Source organism: Coregonus lavaretus (assembly GCF_964263955.1).
Source record: "Coregonus lavaretus genome assembly, chromosome: 15".
In the NCBI taxonomy this organism is placed as follows: domain Eukaryota; kingdom Metazoa; phylum Chordata; class Actinopteri; order Salmoniformes; family Salmonidae; genus Coregonus; species Coregonus lavaretus.
Window position 1 is genome coordinate 12,860,822 of NC_140002.1, and position 25,513 is coordinate 12,886,334.

The following is a 25,513-nucleotide window of genomic DNA, read 5'->3' on the forward strand; positions in this document are numbered from 1 at the left end:
CGAACCAGGGCAGCCTCGGCGGAAGTCGTGACACTTGTAATGTGTTTGTGGTTTAAAAAGGCTTCTGAAGTTTGTAATTTCCTCTTAGAAATTTCAGACTTGATTTTCCCATACGAAAAATGTATCAACCCCTACTAAAATGTCAATTAATTATAATCCACATAATAATTCACATTTCCTGTTGGTGCATGATTATTTTCCTGCTGTAGCAAACTGGCTCAAATTAAGATCCTACATCTTCATGCCTAAATCCACTGGCATAATACAATTGTCTGTCACTTGAAGGAAGATGAATCCATGTAAAGGGTTTGATTGGGTAATGTGTTGCATTGTGCTTACTGTACCCCAGGTCATGTTTATTAGTGCCTCACCATACCTAAATGTTTTGCAACGAAAAATGAAAACAAGCTTTCTTATTGGTCGGATTTAGGTAGGTCCCTCCCTGGTTCGGGCTATTTGCTTCCTATTAAATGTGACCCAGTTTTGTCATTCATTCACAATATTCTGGAGAAGCACATTGCAATGCTTGAGCCGAGACCAACTGTTGCTTTAGTTTGCTAAATTTGCAAGCAACAACACATTGGACGTTATTGACTTTTGATTGACTAAATGACATAAGCATGACATAATGTTGTCATACCATGTTATGTCGGTTTTACTTATACGTCATTACACTGTTATTAGGCATTAGGTGGTCAAGCTAAATTCACCTGTCAAGATGGAAGAAGGCAATGCTGTATGGCTAAGTATTCAAATGGATGGATGGATAGATTGAGCTATAGCCTACAGAAACAGACAGACAGATCGTGCTTTTCCATATACAGTCATTATTTTCCACAACCCTTGTCCCCTATCCTCCTCTGTCCTCCTTCTTTCCCCCACCCCCTCTCCCCTTTCATCATCGTCCTCTGTGAAGGTTGAGAAGGTCTTGTCCTCTGCTGTTTGACGTCTCTCTCGACCACTGCTCTCGACAAGCATGAGACGCTTCGTGACGTCTACGGAGTCTGAGGGGGCGTGTGCACTGTGTAGTAAAACTGAAGTGCACACCGACTCACATCGACTCGCTTATTCTTCAACCCACACTGGGAGAGGTGGAATCACATAAAACCGAATCTCAGTCAGCAGGCATTGAGTGATATTCCAGATTAAGTTGTGGGTCTAATGTGATTCTAGTAGGCAAGCTGTCTGCTATATTGTTTTTTTAATGTATTTATTTATTTATTTATTTATTTATTTATATAGTCTAGTCCACCAGACTGCAAATCACTTCTAACTGACTGCAAATCGCGACGATTTATCACCAGCGCCTGTTTTATGTGATAATTTAAGTGTTTCAAGGGATTCGAATTGAACACCTTGTCATCTCAATCAGAATACATTTTTTGGGGGGAAGATCAACAACGTCACACAGGACGACTGTTTCAGTCGCGGTAGACAACTTTTTAGCATCGCCATCGCAAGTTGATTGTAGGCCTATAGTCTGCTAGTACACCGCCGCTACACCGCCATCATGCCTAGTCTGCGACAGTCGTACACGGTGACTGTGCCCGAGGAGTCGCCTGCTACCGCTTTCCCCTTCCTAAAGACGGACCTGCGCAGGAAGAGTCCTCCAATGTCGCGGTCAATGTTGATGTCCACATTTGTGGGTCTGCTTATCAATCAAGCCAAGGTGAGTGCGCCTTTTCGGTCTGCAAGCAAAGGCATATTCAGGTAGTCCATGCACAACAGATGTGGAGTGCCATTATGCCATACCGTAAATTGTGACTGAGAGCGATCACATTGTCAGACGATTTTTTCAATTAGGGGCATACATGATATTGACAATAACATGGATAGATTTGTTTCAGTTACAGGAGACATTCCCACCAAAATAAATAAGCCCAGTAAAGGATCGTGTTGGCAGCTAAACGTACTTACATAATAATGCCACTTATACTCTGTGAGCAACAGATTAAATGTGTTATGAAATTGCTTTTAGAGATTGAGCCCTTTACACTGTTCATTCCATGTTGGAACTTGGAATCTTGTCGGGTGCGTGGCTTTAATAGTTATTAATTTGCAAAAGTAAAGTAAAGTAATTTAAGTGAATCACCTGTAGGTTGAATAGGCAGTCCTACATCCTCTCCAAGAAGTGAGAAGTTATTTCGACACCCGTGATAATAGAATAGAATTACGATATGTGTGGTGGAATGATAAAAATAAAAATAAAAACGCAGGCCAATTTAGACTCAGGTCATTTATGTTGTAGCTTTGTTTACACATGTGGATCCTAATAGGGTATGACAGTATAGGAATCGTTTCAATCCAATAGGAAATGTTTCACATTGTGTTCAAGGCGCGGAGCGCTCGAGCCAGCTGCCTGCCTGTCACCCTACTCGTACTGTCACCTCGCGCAGCTGATTTGGTTACGTAATCCGGCTTTCAGCAGTTTTGCGCTGAGCGTGCTCTACCATGAGCAGTGCGTGCACTGCTGGCCATAATGCACATAATTTAGGCCTACCTCCTTCCGTTCCAGCTATTATTTATGTCCCTGAATATAGCCTACGCTTTACAGTACAGAATATTTGTGAGGATACAGATTCATATGTACCTTTACCTTCAATGTGACATGCAGACTATAGTCTACTGAAGAGAGAATAATTAGGCCTAAAGAAAAAACATAACCTGATGTGGCACTGGCTATGTAAACAACACTGCACAAGACTTCAAAATCGTTCTTGAAATATATATGTTTTAATATATCTAGGCCTAAATGTATTATAAATGTAAAGGCCTGTATAATATGCCACAACATAGGCAGGCAGGAGAGCAACATCAGGGGACTGTATTTATCAAGCGTTTGAGAGTAAAATTGCTGATTTAGGATCAGCTTTGACTTTAAGATCATAAAGAATAAGATTACATGGACCTGATCCTAGATCTACTCTGAGACGTTTTAAGAATATGGGTCCAGGAATCCTTACATGAACCCTGAGGAAATGACAGGATGACCCCTAGTGGACAAACAAAGGCTCACATTGCCCTATAGCAGCCTGTCTAGCATTCCTTCTATTAGGCAAGTTCTCAACACACAACCTCACAATGAAACACCAAACAAACCACCATTCATAATCATTGCCCTCAGTGACGGCTAGCCCTTGAAAGTATACACTTGATAAAGAGCAGTGTTTTACATCACTGTGTTCCCTGATTGATAGAGGAAATCCCTATCAGCACTTGTGAACGAAGATAACCTGATTTGTCGATTGTTGCATAACCGCAACACACATTAAGAACACTGTTAGCACTATTTGCCCTGTGTCACACTAACAATTAGGGAGTGAAGTTGTGTAATGACGTTGAGCAAACACCAAGATAAGGAATGTCAGCCTATGTCTCCAGGAAAGTGTCACCTTATCTGATGTACAGTACGCTGTGAGTGATAGGGCACATGGGTTCTCAGAATGGGCTGAGGGCCTAAATATATGGATGTCCTTTACGGGGAGAGCAGAATGTTCCTCAGTCAGGACTGTCACCGATAACCATTGAATAACCGTAACACAACATTATCACCGCTTCAACAACATTATCAATGGTTGTAATACATTAGCAGTGCTTTATCCACCACTGTTTTGGGCTCATTGGTATGCGCTGTACAGTCAGCCTACAGTGTGTCTGCTGGGTGGTGCTACAGTATGAAGCGAGGTGTGTTTGTGGGTGTGTCCCAGTCACAAGTTGTTTGGCTGTAACCAGTCCCGCACAGTAAGGCTGGAACACAATGTTCTCCCCACTCTCACACTTTCAACCTGTGCCAACCAATGGAATGACTTCCTCCTCAGAACAGACGGGCCGTCAGCCAATCAGGGCCCTTATTGTTGGACCCCCCCTCCATGTCCCGAGTGAGCCACATGCCGACAGAGCCCATTCTCCACAGGCCTCTCCTCAGTAATCACTGTACTAGTGTCCCAGTGTCCTGGCTCCAGTGCTATTTCTACCCAGGTTGTGAGGAACTGGCCTGTGCATGCGGCTCAAGCCATATGCCCCGTCTCAGCGCTAACAATGCAGTGTGTACCCAGACACACCCTCTGATTGGCCATGTGCAGCAGCACAGTCTCTACTCAGTACTCACACTCCAACTCAATGAGAGTTTGACCTCTAGAGACAATGCCTACACTGCGCTGCCAGTGGAAAGTGAACTATGAGAAGTATGAGGCATTTGGTACCTGTCTGGATATGAGAAGTGGCATTGTGGTGCTACGTACGGTGCAGTATGTGGAGTGGTTTGGGCTGGGACAGGGGATAGTCACTGACTCATGCATTCACAGTGTGCGTGTCTATGGCGTGTGTGCACGTTTGTTTTAGGCCTGTGTGTGCCTGACTATTTGTGTGTGCTTGCTTGACTACCTCTGTGTGTGTGCAACTGGTTTCAGGCCTGTGTGTGCTTGACTATTGTATGTGTGTTTGTACCTGCATGTACGTGTGATACCACCCCAGTCCTGTCAGCTGTGGCGTCAGGCGGGTGCTGCCGTATACCAGTTTAGGTGTTTCATTCGTCAGCAGATGTACCGATACGTAGCTTCACTCCCAAATGTTACACTTTCACCAAACACCCCACCTTAATCTGGACTAGCCTACATAGAACACTAGATGAATGTGTAATATTAATATGTAACTTCCAAGAATTTCCGATCCTCAGAAATGTCCCTGTACAGCAACGTGTATTATAGGGACACTGTATAGAGTAGGTTACATGTAGCAGTAAGCTTGGGAAAGCAGTATTATCCATTAAACCTGCTTAACCCAGAACTGGTTTAACCCAGTATTCAGGAAAGACAACATTAACACATTATCCCTTTAACTGGCACACCAAGAAAAAAAATAGCAGAAACAATGTTTTGCCAAATATGTGTATTTAGCCTCAATATTGGCCATAAATGAATAATATATGTTCGCGTGACTTAAACTTTGATATATAATACGTCGGAAACATCTTAACCAGCCTGTTGAGTAGCCTAATTAGAGTAAACTAATTTTGTATTAGAATTTGCGTAGACTTTTTAAATAATAAAAAAAATGATACATTAATTTACTTTATGACTGCTTCATTTACTTATAATGGAAGATATGCCTAGTTAAATGAGGACTGATATAAAATATTAAGAAAATATGATACATTTGTGTGTCAAAATGATAATGTTTTAGAGGTCAACAACATTTTACAACCTTTTAATTTCCCATTTTATACACAATTAGTAAAACAAATTGTGGTAAATGAGGTTTGGTTTTGCTCACATTCACTTCCTGGTTTTCAACCATCTTTGAATGGGTGTTTAAAAAAAATATGTGACTCTGATAATGAAAACCACATGATCATTTTACTAAATGGCATTTGTTGAGATGATAAAATATGACAAACAATACCGTAGTATTACCATAGTATTGCTATTAGTATCTGTCCTGAACAACAATAGCAATATGGAAGTGATCAGGATATAATTTATCTTTGCCCTGGTGCTAATGCAGGCTTGATAAGTCAGGTTTTGTTGTTTCAGTTCTTATGCTACAGATGGTGGTTATTTGTGTTTTGGTCATGACAAGCAGCGTCCCTCACCCAACGTCTCACAACGTCACAAAGCCCACCACTCATGACGTAGCTACCACATGTAGTGTACAGTCGTGGTCAAAAGTTTTGAGAATGACACAAATATAAATTTTCACCAAGTCTGCTGCCTCGGTTTTTATGATGTCAATTTGCATATACGCCAGAATGTTATGAAGAGTGATCAGATGAATTGCAATTAATTCCAAAGTCCCTCTTTGCCATGAAAATTTACTTAATCCCCAAAAAAACATTTCCACTGCATTTCAGCCCTGCCACAAAAGGACCAGCTGACATCATGTCAGTGATTCTCTCGTTAACACAGGTGAGAGTGTTGACGAGGACAAGGCTGGAGATCACTCTGTCATGCTGATTGAGTTAGAATAACAGACTGGAAGCTTTAAAAGGAGGGTGGTGCTTGAAATCATTGTTCTTCCTCTGTTAACCATGGTTACCTGCAAGGAAACACGTGCCATCATCATTGCTTTGCACAAAAAGGGCTTCACAGGCAAGGATATTGCTGCTAGTAAGATTGCACCTAAATCAACCATTTATCGGATCATCAAGAACTTCATGGAGAGAGGTTCAATTGTTGTGAAGAAGGCTTCAGGACGCCCAAGAAAGTCCAGCAAGCGCCAGGACCGTCTAAAGTTGATTCAGCTGCGGGATCGGGGCACCACCAGTGCAGAGCTTGCTCAGGAATGGCAGCAGGCAGGTGTGAGTGCATCTGCACGCACAGTGAGGCAAAGACTTTTGGAGGATGGCCTGGTGTCAAGAAGGGCAGCGAGGAAGCCACTTCTCTCCAGGAAAAACATCAGGGACAGACTGATATTCTGCAAAAGGTACAGGGATTGGACTGCTGAGGACTGGGGTAAAGTCATTTTCTTTGTTTGGGGCATCCGGAAAAAAGCTTGTCCGGAGAAGACAAGGTGAGCGCTACCATCAGTCCTGTGTCATGCCAACAGTAAAGCATCCTGAGACCATTCATGTGTGGGGTTGCTTCTCAGCCAAGGGAGTGGGCTCACTCACAATTTTGCCTAAGAACACAGCCATGATTAAAGAATGGTACCAACACATCCTCCGAGAGCAATTTCTCCCAACCATCCAAAAACAGTTTGGTGACGACAAATGCCTTTTCCAGCATGATGGAGCACCTTGCCATAAGGCAAAAGTGATAACCAAGTGGCTCGGGGAACAAAACATCGAAATGTTGGGTCCATGGCCAGGAAACTCACCAGACCTTAATCCCATTGAGAACTTGTGGTCAATCCTCAAGAGGCGGGTGGACAAACAAAAACCCACAAATTCTGACAAACTCCAAGCATTGATTATGCAAGAATGGGCTGCCATCAGTCAGGATGTGGCCCAGAACTGCATGCCAGGGCGGATTGCAGAGGTCTTGAAAAAGAAGGGTCAACACTGCAAATATTGACTCATTGCATAAACTTAATGTAATTGTCAATAAAAGCCTTTGACACTTATGGAATGCTTGTAATTATACTTCAGTATACCATAGTAACATCTGACAAAAATATCTAAAAACACTGAAACAGCAAACTTTGTGAAGACCAATACTTGTGTCATTCTCAAAACTTTTGACCACGACTGTACTCTGACCTTAAGGCAATGATACACACTGACCTTCAAAAACCCTTCAGACAAGGTCACACCACTCCAGTGAACATCCAACCATAGCCGCAGGAAGTAGGGGTGCTGAGGGTGCTGCTGCAGCACCCCCTGAAAAATCAGAATAAATACAAAATATAGCAGTAACTTTTTTGTTTGTTGTTAAATTGTATTTTTTCTCAAAAGTAGTGCACTGGTCCTTTACCAGTCCTGTATTAGCGGACAGATATAGCCGTCTGTAGCGCGGGCAAAACAATGGTATGTGTTTGGTCCTGTGTCCCTTTAGGTTGTCATGTGTCAGGGTGTGACTGAGTGAAGAGGGGTTTCTGCTGTGCTCTAACCTGTGTCTCCCTGTCTTTGTCTCAACAGAACTCCAAGAGTCCTCAAGGCCTGGTGGGACTGAGAAACCTCGGCAACACAGTGAGTAAACCATTACCTCCGCCACTAACACACAAGTCTGTTTTTACACTGTGCTTATATCTGGTCTGGTTTGTAGCAGATCTGATGTCCACTCTTTGGAATATCTATCCCTGTCACTGAAAAGTGTGTACTTCTTGTCTAATAAATCTTCCCTCCTTTTTCTCTCTCTCTATCCCCCTTCTCTCTCCCTCTATTTTCTGGTGTAGTGTTTCATGAACTCGATCCTGCAGTGTCTGAGCAACACTCCTGACCTGAGGGACTACTGTCTGAGGAACACACACCGCACCGACCTCAACAACAACTGCAGAGCCAAGGCTGCTCTCATGGAGGGTAAGACACACTACTGTCCAACTGGTTGCACTTGACTTAAGCCTGCAGGTATAATGCATTATTAGAATGACATTAGAAGGGTGTTACCAGCTGACGAATTCTGGAAAATTTGACAGTGAGCCAGTGCAGACTATTTGGTAAAAAAAAAAGAAAGGACAAAATTGTGTAAAAAAGCACTGATCATGTTTGTTATGCAACATAATAATCATCCTAAGAATATTTATAGAATCACCTGAGGGTCACTATAATACTGACCTCTAATTTGTAACGTAACCTGTATGCTTAAGACTTATACAAATTGTGTCTTAAGTTGATTTGAAACATATAGCAGCTATTCTGTGCATGTATACAAAAACACACACACACACGCCACACTGATCCTCAGACAGGGTTTGGAGACATTTGAACAGTAACAGTAGTTCTGTCTACTACCTGATTATTATTCTTCACATGGCTCACAAGGTAAAAATCTGTCGTTCTGCCCCTGAGCAAGGCAGTTAACCCACTGCTCCCCGGGCGCCGATGACGTGGATGTCGATTAAGGCAGCCCCCCGCACCTCTCTGATTCAGAGGGGTTGGGTTAAATGCAGAAGACACATTTCAGTTGAATGCATTCAGTTGTACAACTGACTAGGTATCCCTTTCCTTTCTGTCCTTTCCCTGCAATGTGACCTCTGCTTAACAGTACAATGGCTAAAAGTGCTCTCATTTTATTTTCCCCTCACTCTCTCTCTCTCGCTCTCGCTCTCACTCTCTCTCGCTCTCTCTCTGTCTCTCTCTGTCTCTCTCTGTCTGTCTGTCATGTTTGTCTGTCATGTTTGTCTGTCTGTCTGTCTGTCTGTCTGTCTGTCTGGTCTCTCTCTCTCTCCCTACTCTCCCTCTGTCTTTCTCTCTAACAGAGTTTGCCAAACTCACTCAGACCCTATGGACGTCAGTCAGCAGCGAGGCCATCAGTCCCTCAGACTTCAAGACCCAGATCCAGAGATACGCACCCAAATTTGTGGGATACAAGTAAGTCTATTCAGAAAAGGGCTGTGGTCTGATCTAGTAATTCAATTTCTATGGTCATAAGTGTGCTGTGAGAAAGTGAGTTCATTTAGTGTCATCATACTCTCCCACCCCCCTCTTTTTCTCTGTCTCTCTCTCTGTCTCTCTCTCTCTCTCTCTCTGTAATGCATTAATGTAGACATCTTTTATATTAATTTCTCATTTTGTGGCTGAGTGGTTGAAATAACGAGCTTTTGAAAGTAAACATCTCTCTTTCTCTCTCTCTCCCCCATCTCTCTGTCTCTCTCTGTCTCTCCTCCAGTCAGCAGGATGCTCAGGAGTTCCTGCATTTCCTATTGGACGGCCTCCACAACGAAGTCAACAGGGTCACAGTGCGGCCCAGGCTCCCGTCCGAGGACATTGACCACCTGCCGTAAGTCTCACCTGCCGTAGCACCAACCCAGGAGCATGTTAGTTAGTTTGAACCGTTTTGAAACAGAAAACGACAATTAGCATTTCTTAGTCCGTTTCTTCTGTTTGGTGCCTCAAGAACACGAACCTGACATGTTCTCCTAGGATTAGACATGCCTAGACATGCCTCATAATATTCAGGCTGTTAACTGCCTTTGTAATGAGTCATGGTTTATAGTTGTTTTTTTTTACCAAGACTGGGTGCCTCAGATTAAACTCCCCTGGGATCTTAAATAGAGAGGAGTGTGTCTGTTGTAGAGGACACCTTGTTTGACTGTAAACTGAAATGGGATCTGTGTTTGTCTCCTCCACAGTGACAATGAGAAAGGGAAGAGAATGTGGAACAAATACCTAGAGAGAGAGGACAGCAAAGTGGTTGGTAAGTGACTGAGAACAAGTGTGTATATTACAAGTTTGATGTTCATTGTGTGTAATAGTGTATCTGTTTCGCTGTATAGATCTGTTTGTGGGCCAGCTGAAGAGCTCTCTGACCTGCAGTGAGTGTGGCTACTGCTCCACTGTGTTCGATCCATTCTGGGACTTGTCACTACCCATCGCTAAGGTCAGTGTACACACTCACGCATGCACACTCACACACATGCACGCAGGCAGGTAGGCAGGCAGGCAGGCACGGACACACACACACACACACACACACACACACACAGTGAAAGCTGTGTCTGACTGAGGGTGTTTGTGTCCACAGAAAGGTTCAGGGGAGGTGAGTCTGACAGACTGCATGCGACTCTTCACTAAAGAAGACGTACTGGATGGAGATGAGAAACCGGTAAGGGACTATTGCTATTGCTGTTGGTGTCTGTGTCTGTTATTTGAGTATTTGGTATTAAAAATAATTTTTCTGTGTATTTGAGTATTTTCAAATGCACAGTCCAAAACAAGTGCTTTTATTTGAGTATTTGAATGGTTATTTGTAAAAACCAAATAGTCAACCAAATTGTATTTAAGAGGATTTTCAAGTACCTATTTCAAATACTATTTTCCAATACCTGGGTTAAACTTATGGGAGTGTATTTGAGTCAGTGTATTTGAATGTTTCAAATTCTTTCCAAATGAGTTTCCAAATACATTAAAATGTTCCACTACGTTCTGAATACTTACTTTGAATGTATGTGAAAGTAATTGAGATATTGGAGATATTATTTGAACCCAGGTAGTAGTAATGTCTGTCAGTGTGAGTTTCCACATGTAATGACCAAACCCTCTCTCCCTTTCCTCCTCCAGACATGCCACAGGTGTAAAGCCAGGCGGAAATGCACTAAGAAGTTCACCATCCAGAAGTTCCCTCAAATCCTTGTGCTTCGTATCCTTTCTACTACTTCATATTAGTGTCCCCATCATTGGTTCCCCCAACAATTAAGTTACTTCCAATCTAGTAGTACTAGTAGTTGTAATAGTAGTAGTTGTAGTAGTAATAGTTGTAATAGTAATAGTTGTAGTATTAGTTGTAGTAATAGTTGTAGTAGTAGTAGTAGTAGTAGTAGTTGTAGTTGTAGTAGTAGTAGTTGTAGTAGTATAACTTTATAGTAGTAGAAGAGTAGCAATAACACTATAACCAGATACATAGCTAGAATGAACTGTCATTTTCAAGGAACTTTGGAGCCAAAGTCGTTGAAATGTTATATATTTCAAACAGAGTGTATTAAAAGTCTATGGTTCTGGCATCTGGGGTTAACCTACAGTTGTAGTCGGAAGTTAACATACACTTAGGTTGGAGTCATTAAAACTCGTTTTTCAACCACTCCACAAATTTCTTGTTAACAAACTATAGTTTTGGCAAGTCGGTTAGGACATCTACTTTGTGCATGACACAAGTAATTTTTCCACCAATTGTTTACAGACAGATTATTTCACTTATAATTCACTGTATCACAATTCCAGTGGGTCAGAAGTTGACTGTGTCTTTAAACAGCTTGGAAAATTCCAGAAAATGATGTCATGGCTTTAGAAGCTTCTGATAGGCTAATTGACATCATTTGAATCAATTGGAGGTATACCTGGGGATGTATTTCAAGGCCTACCTTCAAATTCAGTGCCTCTTTGCTTGACATCATGGGAAAATCAAAAGAAATCAGCCAAGACCTCAGAAAAAGAATTGTAGACCTCCACAAGTCTGGTTCATCCTTGGGAGCAATTTCCAAACGCCTGAAGGTACCACGTTCATCTGTACGAACAATAGTACACAAGTATAAACACCATGGGACCACGCAGCCATCATACCGCTCAGGAAGGAGACGCGTTCTGTCTCCTAGAGATGAACGTACTTTGGTGCGAAAAGTGCAAATCAATCCCAGAACAACAGCAAAGGACCTTGTGAAGATGCTGGAGGAAACAGGTACAAAAGTATCTATATCCACAGTAAAACAAGTCCTATATCGACATAACCTGAAAGGCCACTCAGCAAGGAAGAAGCCACTGCTCCAAAACCGCCATAAAAAAAGCCAGACTACGGTTTGCAACTGCACATGGGGACAAAGATCATACTTTTTGGAGAAATGTCCTCTGGTCTGATGAAACAAAAATATAACTGTGGAAGGCTTGCAAGCCGAAGAACACCATCCCAACCGTGAAGCACGGGGGTGGCAGCATCATGCTGTGGGGGTGCTTTGCTGCAGGATGGACTGGTGCACTTCACAAAATAGATGGCATCATGAGGAAGGAAAATTTTGTGGATATATTGAAGCAACATCTCAAGACATCAGTCAGGAAGTTAAAGCTTGGTCGCAAATGGGTCTTCCAAATGGACAATGACTCCAAGCATACTTCCAAAGTTGTGGGAAAATGGCTTAAGGACAACAAAGTCAAGGTATTGGAGTGGCCATCACAAAGCCCTGACCTCAACCCTGTAGAAAATGTGTGGGCAGAACTGAAAAAGCGTGTGCGAGCAAGGAGGCCTACAAACCTGACTCAGTTACACCAGCTCTGTCAGGAGGAATGGGCCAAAATTCACCCAATTTATTGTGGGAAGCTTGTGGAAGGCTACCCGAAACGTTTGACCCAAGTTAAACAATTTAAAGGCAATGCTACCAAATACTAATTGAGTGTATGTAAACTTCTGACCCACTGGGAATGTGATGAAAGAAATAAAAGCTGAAATAAATCATTCTCTCTACTATTATTCTGACATTTCACATTCTTAAAATAAAGTGGTGATCCTAACTGACCTAAAACAGGGAATTTTTACTAGGATTAAATGTCAGGAATTGTGAAAAACTGAGTTTAAATGTATTTGGCTGAGGTGTATGTAAACTTCCGACTTCAACTGTATGTAGCCAGCTGCCCTATGAAAGCCAGGTATAGAATTGCATAATAGCAATGCTACAATGCTATCAATATCTATCAATATGGGACTATGGTATCAATAGCTATGCTACTATGATACCAATATGTACGCTACTATGCTATCAGTAGCTATACTGCTATGCTATCAATAGCCATCTATGCCACTATGCTTTCATTAGCTATATGCTTCAGCTGTCCATGTGCTTATCCTTGACCGAGCCCCTCTCTCAGACCTCAAGCGCTTCTCAGAGAACCGTGTTCGAAACAGTAAGCTCTCCACCTACGTCAACTTTCCCCTCAAAGAGCTGGACATGACAGAATTTGGCTCTGAGAGCAGTAAGTAGTACTCACACACACACTCAACAAACTCCATAGATAGCACTCTGTCTCCCGCTACTTTGATATTGTATTGTTTTTCTTTTTAGAAGTACTTTTAGGGCCATTTCTAGAGAGTCTTGTGTAGATAAGACGTTTATTGACTGGCCTGATATACAGTTGAAGTCGGAAGTTTACCTACACTTAGGTTGGAGTCATTAAAACTTGTTTTTCAACCACTCCACACATTTCTTGTTAACAAACTATAGTTTTGGCAAGTCGTTTAGGACATCTACTTTGTGCATGACACAAGTAATTTTTCCGACAATTGTTTACAGACAGATTATTTCACTTATAATTCACTGTATCACAATTCCAGTGGGCCAGAAGTTTACATACACTAAATTGACTGTGCCTTTAAACAGCTTGGAAAATTCCAGAAAATGATGTCATGACTTTAGAAGCTTCTGATAGGCTAATTGACATAATTTCAGTCAATTGGAGGTGTACCTGTGGATGTATTTCAAGGGCTACCTTCAAACTCAGTGCCTCTTTGCTTGACATCATGGGAAAAACAAAAGAAATCAGCCAAGACCTCAGAAAAAGAATTGTAGACCTCCACAAGTCTGGTTCATCCTTGGGAGCAATTTCCAAATGCCTGAAGGTACCACGTTCATCTGTACAAACAATAGTACGCAAGTATAAACACCATGGGACCACGCAGCCGTCATACCGCTCAGGAAGGAGACGCGTTCTGTCTCCTAGAGATGAACGTACTTTGGTGCGAAAAGTGCAAATAAATCCCAGAACAACAGCAAAGGACCTTGTGAAGATGCTGGAGGAAACAGGTACAAAAGTATCTATATCCACAGTAAAACAAGTCCTATATCGACATAACCTGAAAGGCCGCTCAGCAAGGAAGAAGCCACTGCTCCAATACCGCCATAAAAAAGCCAGACTACGTTTTGCAACTGCACATGGGGACAAAGATCATACTTTTTGGAGAAATGTCATCTGGTCTGATTAAACAAAAATAGAACTGTTTGGCCATAATGACCATCGTTGTTTGGAGGAAAAAGGGGGTTGCTTGCAAGCCGAAGAACACCATCCCAACCGTGAAGCACAGGGGTGGCAGCATCATGCTGTGGGGGTGCTTTGCTGTAGGAGGGACTGGTGCACTTCACAAAATAGATGGCATCATGAGGAAGGAAAATTATGTGGATATATTGAAGCAACATCTCAAGACATCAGTCAGGAAGTTAAAGCTTGGTCGCAAATGGGTCTTCCAAATGGACAATGACCCCAAGCATACTTCCAAAGTTGTGGCAAAATGGCTTAAGGACAACAAAGTCAAGGTATTGGAGTGGCCATCACAAAGCCCTGACCTCAATCCTATAGAACATTTGTGGGCAGAACTGAAAAAGCGTGTGCGAGCAAGGATGCCTACAAACCTGACTCAGTTACACCAGCTCTGTCAGGAGGAATGGGCCAAAATTCACCCAACGTATTGTGGGAAGCTTGTGGAAGGCTACCCGAAACGTTTGACCCAAATTAAACAATTTAAAGGCAATGCTACCAAATACTAATTGAGTGTATGTAAACTTCTGACCCACTGGGAATGTGATGAAAGAAATAAAAGCTGAAATATATTATTCTCTCTACTATTATTCTGACATTTCACATTCTTAAAATAAAGTGGTGATCCTAACTGACCTAAGACAGGGAATTTTTACTAGGATTAAATGTCAGGAATTGTGAAAAACTGAGTTTAAATGTATTTGGCTAAGGTGTATGTAAACTTCCGACTTCAACTGTAAGTACTGGCTAGACTGACTGGATCATCTGGCTTCATTGAACTCAGGACATACGCACACAACCACACACACTCACGCATACACACACACCCAGTTGAACTGACTTGCTTTGTGTACAGTCTATAGATAACCCATCCTCTTCATAAATCAGGCTTAAAACAGACATTGTTTTTCAATGATGTTAGGGGACTGTTGAAACTGAATGAAGGCCTTAGTGATGTCAATGACATAACACTAATCTCTCTCTCTCTCTCTGTCTCTCTGTCTATCTCTGTCTATCTCTCTCTCTCTCTCTCTCTCTCTATCTCTCTCTCTCTCTCTCTATCTCTCTCTCTCTCTCTCTCTCTCTCTCTCTCTCTCTCTCTCTCTCTCTCTCTCTGTGTCTCTCTCTGTCTCTCTCTCTGTGTAGTGAATGCAGTGTATAATCTCTATGCGGTGTCCAACCACTCTGGGAACACGCTGGGTGGCCACTACACAGCTTACTGCAGGAACCCAACCCTGGGGGAGTGGTACAGCTACAATGACTCCAGGTATGTGATGATGCCATGATGTCCCCTCCACCCCATATACATTGTCATAATAAAAATTTTACGTCATTTAGCAGACGCTCTTATCTTGGAGTACAGTTTGCTACTATATCAGAGTCAAGGCTCTGTGTTCTGTTTGTTCCTTTTCTGTTTGTTAATGTCTGTGTGTGTATCACGCTACACTGAGTGTACAAAACATTAGGAACACCTTCCTGATATTGAGTTGGACTCCTTTTTGCCCTCAGAACAGCCTCAATTCGCAAGGTGTCAAAAGCGTTCCACAGGGATGCTGGCCCATGTTGACTTCAATGCTTCCCACAGTTGTGTCAAGTTGGCTGGATGTCCTTTGGGTGGTGGACCATTCTTGATACACACAGGAAACTGTTGAGTGTGAAAAACCCAGCAGCATTGCAGTTCTTGACACACAAACCAGTGTGCCTGGCACCTACTACCATACCCCGTTCAAAGGCACTTAAATATTTGTCTTGCCCGTTCACTCTCTGAATGGCACAGATACACAATCCATGTCTCAAGGCTTTAAAATCCTTCTTTCACCTGTCTCTTCCCCTTCATCTACACTGATTGAAGTGGATTTAACAGGTGACATCAATAAGGGATCATAGCTTTCACCTTGATTCACCTGGTCAGTCTATGTCATGGAAAGAGCAGGTGTTCCTAATGTTTGGTAGACTCTGTGTATATTTCTATATATGTGTGTGGGTGTGTCTGTATGCTCTAATTAACACACTTCTTCTCTGTGTCCTTACAGGGTGAGCCCCATGTCGTCCAGCCAGGTCCGCAGCAGTGACGCCTACGTGCTCTTCTACGAGCTGGCCTCCTCCTCTCATTCACGCCTGTGAAGCTACATGTCATGGACATATGGGCTACATAAAGTCTGGCAGCCTGGTCATATGGATGACATATGCAATGAGCCTATTAGGCCTGTGTCTGTGTCTGATAGTTGATGTTTGAGCCTTGCTTTGTGGACTGCATACAGTATACTCTTATGTTTATACAGGAGCCCTTGGCACTATGAATTTAGCTAAAGCACATAGGCTGCACTGTACTGGCAGGATACAGAGATTGAGTTGTGGTTCAACCATCTTATGGGGATGTTCGGAAGAGCACTGGGACAATGGGAAGGCCCTTCCAAGCTAAAAACATGTCCCCTGAATATCATCGAAAGTCCCGGGGACGTCACACTTGAAGGTGTGATCGAGCAGGACAGAGGGTGTGTGTGTGTGTGTGTGAGAGAGAGCGAGGGAGTGTGTGTCTGTGCGTGTGTGCGGTCGCCATGCAGACGGCGAAGATATCTCTCTATGCACTACAACGAGGACTGTATGACTCCATGCAGGAGTTGTCATCCACTTCAAGGTCACCACTGAGACATGAAAGACTATCACGCAGACCTTCCATTCTGTAAATTATTATATTTAAACTAGATGTCATCATATCTGTGACTTTAGAGATGGATGGATGGATAGATGTATGACTCTAGCACCATCTGTTGGTGTGCTGGGGTTGTAGGTTATGCACAACCTCGTCTTTCTCCCCTGTCAATAGGACTGTGTGTGTGCATGCGTGCTGTGTGTGCAAGCGAAAGAAAGAGAGACAGAGAGAGAGGTTCCTCTCCTCCAACTTCAAACTGGTGGTGGAGATATCATGCCATGGTAAAACGAGATGGAGAGGAACTACATCTCTAGCTATGTTTTTTATGACTAAACACGTATTTTTGTATTTATAAAGCAACATGGTTAATGTAACTGTACTGTGATACTAATCATTAAAATATCACTATTTTTTCCAATTTCCATTTTTTTTGTCATGTGCACAAGTACTGTGAAATGCCTTTCTTGCAAGCTCTTTCCCAACAATGCAGTAATCAATATCAGTAGTACTATAACATAAAGTAAAGTAGAACAAAAACACGCAAGAAATAGAAACAAGAAGAACACCAGAAAGTAAGTAAGCTACATACAGGGTCAGTTCTAGGGTCAGTGCCATTTTTACAATGTGCAGTGATACTGGAGTGATAGGGGTAGATATGCATAGGGGTAAGGTGACTAGGCATCAGGATATATGATAAACTGAATAGCAGCAGCGGAAATCATGATTGTATGTGCATGTGTGTAATGTGTGTGTGACTAAATTAAGTGTGTGTGTGTGTTGGAGTATCGGTGTGAGTGAGTGTAGAATCCTGTGAGTGTGCATTGAGTCAGTGTAAAAGGGTCAATGCAGATAGTCCGTGTGGTATTTTGGTATACACTGTGTGTACAAAACATTAAGAACATCTTCCTAATATTATATCTGCCCTCAACAGCCTCAATTCGTCAGGGCATGGACTCTTCAAGGTGTCGAATGTGTTCCACAGGGATGCTGGCCCAGGTTGACTCCAATGTTTCCCACAGTTGTGTCAAGTTAGCTGGCCTTTGGGTGGTTGACCTTTCTTGATACACACGGAAACTGGTGAGCATGAAAAACCCAGCAGCGTTGCAGTTCTTGACACAAGCCGGTGTGCCTGGCACCTACTACCATACCCCGTTCAAAGGCACTTACATTTCTGTCTTGCTCATTCACTCTCTGAATGGCACACATACACAATCCATGACTCAATTGTCTCAAGGCTTAAAAATCCTTCTTTAACCTGTCTCATCCCCTTCATCTACACTGATTGAAGTGGATTTAACAAGTGACATCAATAAGGAATCATAGCTTTCACCTGGATTCACCTGGTTAGTCTGTCATGGAAGGATCAGGTGTTCTTGATTTGTAGTGCACTCAGTGTATATCCAAAATTGTATTTCAACATATTGACTCATTTGAAACAGAATGACTTTCTGAAGTAACAAAATGCAGATTATGAATCACGTTGATGTTTATTAAAGTCTATTAAATGTCTGTAAATGAATTAAATATTAAAACAAACAAAAAATTGCTCAGTGTTTTTCAATGTTTGTTTGTAAAAGGATTTCAAACGACAAGAGGAATTACTTCAAATAGTCTTTGACCTGCGTTCAAGTAATATTTGAACTCTGAGCGTTTTCTTAAGCCTGCCTCGGGTGTCAGTTGTTGGTGGGGTTTGCAGTGCACGTTTGGGGAAAGCTCAATCAAGCACAGCTAAAGTATTTGTAATGATTTTAAATAGTATTTGAACCCAGGGTCTTATTTATTAGTGTACATTTTTACAATGAAAAACATTTTGCAAACAAAACTAGAGTTTGTTATTGGACATGTTCAGTTAGTCCCTAACCCGTTTTGGTGCATATTCGTCCATTTGGTGTCTAGTGAATATGACCCTGGTCTGTTCAAAACTAGGGCTCACAATTGTGTCATTTTCTATCTAATATGCAAACACACCTGTTAGAGATAGGAATTGCCACGGTCCTCACAATATAATATTATAACGATACTTAGGTGCGTTTATCTTTAAAAATGGATTTTGATGCCCAGTTAACCATGACTTTAAACAATTTAGAGTATTTAAGGCCCATTCCCTAATTCAGAAAACCACAAAATGGCAGCCCGCCACTTGGAGCTAAGAGATGGGGTTGGAAAATGAAGCTGGAGCTGTGGATGTCTAGTCAGATTGCATTATTTAGCAAAATCAGATGGAAAGAACTGGGTTAATTTTAAACTGTGAGCTCTTGCCCCCCTAAATGTCTTTGCGTGGCCCAGGGCCCGTATTGATAAAATATCTCAGAGTAGGATTGCTGATCTAGGATCAGGTCCCACCTGTTAATACAATCTTATTCATAATGATACAATTCAGCCAAAACTGATCCTAGATCAGAACTCCTACTCTGAGAGGATTTGTGAATACGGGCCATGAGGTCAACATGAGAAGTGATGTTGGTTAATTCCTTATCCACTGGAGGGTGGTGTCTCCACTAATATATTCTCATGGGAGATTATCTGTGTGTGGGTGTGTATCCTTCAAGGTTATTCAAGTCTAAATCCTCTCAGTTGCAGTAGTTTGGCCCAAACACAGTGGACAGTTTTCTTTGGGGCTTATTTAGAGGTAACCTCAGTGATGTCGCAGATAGATAATAATTGGACAAATAATAATACTCAATGAGTAGTAATAATTAACAGGACACTACACACATAATAGTACAATTATGGTGGTCCTCTGTAGCTCAGCTGGTAGAGCACGGCGCTTGTAACGCCAAGGTAGTGGGTTCGATCCCCGGGACCACCCATACACAAAAATGTATGCACGCATGACTGTAAGTCGCTTTGGATAAAAGCGTCTGCTAAATGGCATATTATTATTACTACAGTAAGACATGAATGAGGACAATAATGAAATAGTGAGAAAGACACAGGCAGCAATGTTATTGCTCTGGTTGGTCGTTCCACTGGCTGTCCCTACGGGTGTGGCAAGAAGCTACATATTTTGCAGCTAATATGGCACAAAGGGTTTTTTCTCCCAGTAGACACTGGATTTTCTCCTTTTCTGTTTAGGTTAATTTTTGTTTTTTAATTTTGTGAAAGAAAATTGCCTGCAAGTCTGCATAGTTCTCGCAGTGTAGGAGAAAATGCAGCTCTGTCTCGACCTCTCTCTGAGGGCAGAGTGAGTACAACCTGTCCTCTCTGGGTAGCCAGATTTGTCTGTGACAGCCGGTTTCTATGGCCAGGCTGTGCTCACTGAGTCTGTACATAGTCTGTGTTTTTCTCAGTTTTCTATCAATCACAGTAGTTACATAGTCTGCCACCATGTACTGTCTGTTTAGAGCCAAATAGCATTGAAGTTGACTTAGATTTTTTGTGGTGTCTTTTCAGTAGGTGATATATTTTTCTTTTTGCTTTGTGATGATTTGTTTGGGCCAGATTTTCTGAGTGCTGTCATGAGGCTTTGTTGGGTTGGTAGGGGTTAGTGAACTGAGCCTCAAAACCAGCTGGCTGAGGGGACTCTTTTCTATGGTCAACTTTTGGCATTTGAGGGCTTTGTAATGGCAGGAGTGGGGGTCACTTGTTCTTTTTTGGATATTAATCAGAAGAGGGAATTGTTCTAAATCTGCTCTGCATGCGTTGTTTGGAGTTTTTCTCTGTACTCTGAGGATGCTCTTACAGAATTCCGCATGCAGGGTTTCAGTTGGGTGTTTGTCCTATTTGTCCCATTCTTGCTTTGTAAGTGGACCCCACACTTCACTGCCATATATTGCAATTGGTTCTATTATTGATTTGAATATTTTGAGCCAGATCCTAATTGGTACAGTATGTCTAATTTAATAGATCCTTGCTTTGTCTTTCCTTTAATTCACGGCCAGGTTGAAGCTCCCTGTGGAGCTCATTTTCAGTCCCAAATATGTGTAGGTGTGTGTGTTCTATATGAGTGGAGCCTAGTAAAAAAGTATATTGGTTTCCTTGACATCTGGACCTTCTCACTCTGTCTCTGTCTCTCTCTCTCTCGCACTCTGTCTCTGTCTCTCTCTCTTCTTTCACCTCAGCCTGCCTCTACATCTAGGTCAGAGTCATACCATTTCTCTCCTCAGTGACCTCTGGTTGGAGACCAATCCTTAAGTCACTGATCTGATTAACGTGGGGGTTAAAGTGTGTGTGTGGTTGAGGAAGCTGTCAAAGGAGCAGTACTAAGCACATGCTAACTGGAACAGATGAGGATCATCCATCTGTAACCGACATGTGTACATGTGTGCACATTCATGTTTGTGTGTGCATTCAAGCATGTGTATGTGTAGGTGTGTGTATGTTCTCAGTGACAGGGCAGATTAGGTTCCCAGGCTAAAACAGATTATCTGTTTGCGAGGAGCCCAATTTGTGAGGAGAAGAAGGACAGAATTATCTAGCCTGGTCCTGGCTGGTGTGTCAGATGTAACACTACCCCGTAAGCCTCTGCCTGGACCCAGAGGCCACAACACACCTCCTGCCATCGTTGACATGGTGGCAACATAGTGGCATTACTGTGCCCTGTCATCCCTCTCTGAACTAGCCTCCGCTTAATTTATACCAGCATTCCTTGAGTGCCTTCAAAAGATGAGTTGTAGCAATCTTGGGACAATTATTCCTTTGTGAACATTAAAGTTTATCCTGTCCTGCCCTGTCCTGTCCTAACCTAACAGGGCATGTTCTGTTGGTCCTGCTACAGTAGGCTTCCAGTGGTGGTCAACATATTTCCATGAATGGTATTTCATGAATGGTATTAGCTAAAAACCTATTTTAAGTTCACATCCTTTCTCTTCCCTCTTTAAATCTCTTGGTGCTCTCTGTCCTTTTCTACTACCCTGTCAGTCTCTCTCTCCTCTGTCTCCCTTCTTTAACTCTTTCAGCGCTCTCTCTCCTTCTTTCCTACCCTTTCTGTCTCTCTCTCCCTTATTACTCTCGGTTTTCTCTCCCTCGATCTTTCCTGGCTTATCTGTCTCTCTCGTCCTCCTACCTCCCTCTCATATTCTCCCTCTCTTCCTCTATTCCTGCCCTCTCTTGGTGCTCTCTATCCTTTTCTCTCTCCCCCCCTTTTACTCTGTCGGTGCACCCTTTCTGTCTCTCTCTCTCTCTCTCTCTCTCTCTCTCTCTCTCTCTCTCTCTCTCTCTCTCTCTCTCTCTCTCTCTCTCTCTCTCTCTCTCTCTCTCTCTCTCTCTCTCTCTCTCTCTCTCTCGCTCTCTCTCTCTCTCGCTCTCTCTGCCTCTCTCGCTCTCTGCCTCTCTCTCTCGCTCTCTCTCTCTGCCTCTCTCGCTCTCTGTCTCTCTCGCTCTCTCTCACTCTCGCTCTCTCTCACTCTCTCTCTCTGCCTCTCTCTCTCTGTCTGTCTCTCTCTCTCTCTCTCTCTCTCTCTCTCTCTCTCTCTCTCTCTCTCTCTCTCTCTCTCTTTCTTGCTCTCTTTCTATCTCTCTCTCTCTCTATCTGTCTCTCTCTCTCTCTCTCTGTCTCTCTCTCTCTCTCTCTCTCTCTCTCTCTCTCTCTCTCTCTCTCTCAAAACTGACGAGGGCAGCTTAGAGGCTTTAGTTGAACAGGGTGCTGTGCTGGATTAAATTGGATCCTGTTTAGAAAGCAGCTGTTCAGTGCGGGATGAATTTTTTATGGGCTGCTCAGTTAGGGGCAGAGGGAGAGAAGGAGGGAGCTAGAGAGGGATGTTGCTCCTTTCGCCGCTGCCACTCTGTCTGTGCGTTAGACGCTAGGTGACCTATAGGGTTCCGCATTTGATCTCAAAAGGAGCCCCCTCACATCCATATAGACCTTAAAGGACGCACGCACGCACGCACACTCACACACACACACACACACACACACACACACACACACACACACACACACACACACACACACACACACACACACATACACACACCTACATATACACACACACTCAGTCACTATACACTACTCTACACAGTATATATTCTATACACACTTAGAAAAAGCTGCATATACCTTTCTCACTGCTCGGATGCACATTACATGCCATTTCTCACATATATATATGATCACACACACACACAACCCCCCCACCCCACTCACACATACTCCATATGGCCCCAGCACGGCAATACACACCTCTGGGATATTAGCGGTAATGTACCTCTGTGCTGTTTCATTGTGTACCCTCCTACTCTGGCTAAATAGGGTCTGTTGACATTTCCATAGCTAATGACCATGTCGTAAACCCTCTCTGGGCTGATCAGGGCTAAAGTCCACGCTGCTTAAGCTGTGACACAGCCGTGGACTAATGTATAATATAATATAATATGCTATTTCGCAGACGCTTTTATCCAAAGCGACTTACAGTCATGTGTGCATACATTTTTAAGTATGGGTGGTCCCGGGGATCGAACCCACTACCCTGGCGTTACAAGTGCCATGCTCTACCAATTGAGCTACAGAGGACCACTAATGGAGATGTATGATGGACTTCTAAAACATCTATCTTTCTTTCTCTCTCTCTCTCGCTTTCTCTCTCTCTCTCTCTCTCTCGCTTTCTCTCTCTCTCGCTTTCTCTCTCTTGCTTTCTCTCTCAATATGTGTCACGATCGTTGACTGATGAAGCGGACCAAGGCGCAGCGTGATAAACGTACATACTTTATTCAGTACTTAACACGAACAAAACAACAAACGAAACGTGAAGTCCTAGGTTAACACAAAACCTTAACGGAACAAGATCCCACAACCTAACATGCCACAAGGCTGCCTAAGTATGGTCCCCAATCAGAGACAACGAGCTACAGCTGTCTCTGATTGGGAACCACCCTGGCCAACATAGAAACTAAACGATCTAGAACAAAAACCAATGAAAACTAAACATAGAAAATCCACACCCTGGCTCAACAATTAAGAGTCCCCAGAGCCAGGGTGTGACAGTACCCCCCCCAAAGGCGCGGACTGCGACCGCGCCACACCAACACAACAGGGTAGGGGCCGGGTGGGCATTCCGCCTCGGAGGTGGATCCGGCTCCGGGCGTGACCACCACTCTCTCTCTACCCCCCCGTTGCGCCCCTGGTCTGGTCCCGCTGGCCGGAGCTGGACTGAACAACGGTGGAGCGGATTGCTCTGGCTCCGGAGTGGAGCAGCTGACCGGTGCCGGACCAGGCACCGGTGGAACAGGCACGGACCGTGCCGGACTGACGACGCGCACCACTGGCTTGGTGCAGGGAGCAGGAACAGGCCGGACCGGGCTGGCGACGCGCACCACTGGCTTGGTGCGGGGAGCAGGAACAGGCCGGACCGGGCTGGCGACGCGCACCACTGGCTTGGTGCGGGGAGCAGGAACAGGCCGGACCGGGCTGGAGACGCGCACCACTGGCTTGGTGCGGGGAGCAGGAACAGGCCGGACCGGGCTGGTGACGCGCACCACTGGCTTGGTGCGGGGAGCAGGAACAGGCCGGGCTGGACTGGGAACACGCACCATAGGCTTGGTGCGAGGGACAGGAGCAGGCCGGACCGGGCTGGCGACGCGCACCACTGGCTTGGTGCGGGGAGCAGGAACAGGCCGGGCTGGACTGGGAACACGCACCATAGGCTTGGTGCGGGGAGCCGGAACGGGCCGGGCTGGACTGGGAACACGCACCATAGGCTTGGTGCGGGGAGCCGGAACGGGCCGGGCCGGACTGGGGGGCGGACTGGAGGTCTGGAGCGGAGAGCTGACACAACCCGTCCTGGCTGAATGCCTACTTCCGCACAATATGTGTGAGGCATCAGCACAGGACATACAGGGCTGTGCACTCGTACTGGCGCTACAGCACGTGGCACTGGCGCAGGATATACGGGACCGAGGAGGGGTACTGTAGGCCACGAGCGTTGAGCCGGCACACTCCGTCCTGGCTGCATGCCCACCTTAGCACGACACGTGCGTGGTGCTAGCACAGGACGTACAGGACTGTGCCGGAACACTCACGGCACAGTACGTGGATCCGCCAACCACCCTTTTAGCCCCCCCAGAAAAAATTATTGGGGCTGTCTCTCGGGCTTCCTCCTCGGCCGGAACCCTCTGTGTTGCCGCTGCTCCTCTCTGTAGCGCGCCTCCACAGTCTCCTCTCCTGCCTGGGCATACACCTTTGCCCATGGCCCTCTGCCCGCGAATATCTCCTCCCATGACCACCATTCGCCCACCTGAGCCATCGCCCTCTTCTCCTCCTGGGCACGCTGCTTGGTCCTCTGGTGGTGGGATCTTCTGTCACGATCGTTGACTGATGAAGCGGACCAAGGCGCAGCATGATAAACGTACATACTTTATTCAGTACTTAACACGAACAAAAAAACAAACGAAACGTGAAGTCCTAGGTTAACACAAAACCTTAACGGAACAAGATCCCACAACCTAACATGCCACAAGGCTGCCTAAGTATGGTCCCCAATCAGAGACAACAAGGTACAGCTGTCTCTGATTGGGAACCACCCTGGCCAACATAGAAACTAAACGATTTAGAACAAAAACCAATGAAAACTAAACATAGAAAATCCACACCCTGGCTCAACAATTAAGAGTCCCCAGAGCCAGGGCGTGACAATATGGTTGGAGTATAATGCATTACGGTGTGGTTACTGACTCGGTACTGGTACCCCGTGTATATACAGTGAGGGAAAAAGGTATTTGATCCCCTGCTGATTTTGTACGTTTGCCCAATGACAAAGAAATTATCAGTCTATCATTTTAATGGTAGGTTTATTTGAACAGTGAGAGACAGAATAACAAAA

General features: G+C 44.0%; 1 protein-coding gene across 1 annotated transcript; it reads left to right on the forward strand.

Moving 5' to 3' along the window:
- The first annotated feature begins 1,058 nt into the window (after positions 1–1,058).
- LOC311143188 (ubiquitin carboxyl-terminal hydrolase 2-like) lies at positions 1,059–17,170 on the forward strand. The gene is made up of 12 exons (XM_084178971.1): positions 1,059–1,669; positions 7,574–7,624; positions 7,831–7,954; positions 8,854–8,965; positions 9,264–9,374; positions 9,727–9,791; positions 9,871–9,974; positions 10,119–10,199; positions 10,655–10,733; positions 12,944–13,048; positions 15,251–15,371; positions 16,138–17,170. Exons 1-12 carry the CDS (start codon positions 1,511–1,513, stop codon positions 16,226–16,228), a joined length of 1,203 nt encoding a protein of 400 aa, XP_084035097.1. The 5' UTR covers positions 1,059–1,510; the 3' UTR covers positions 16,229–17,170.
- The last annotated feature ends 8,343 nt before the right edge of the window (positions 17,171–25,513 follow it).

Bases quoted from the DNA above. Each gene is read 5' to 3' on its own strand.
- LOC311143188 (XM_084178971.1), top strand. From the start codon at position 1,511: ATGCCTAGTCTGCGACAGTCGTACACGGTGACTGTGCCCGAGGAGTCG. The intron at 7,955-8,853 runs GTAAGACACACT...TCTCTCTAACAG, and splicing joins CAAGGCTGCTCTCATGGAGG to AGTTTGCCAAACTCACTCAG. The intron at 13,049-15,250 runs GTAAGTAGTACT...CTCTCTGTGTAG, and splicing joins AGAATTTGGCTCTGAGAGCA to TGAATGCAGTGTATAATCTC.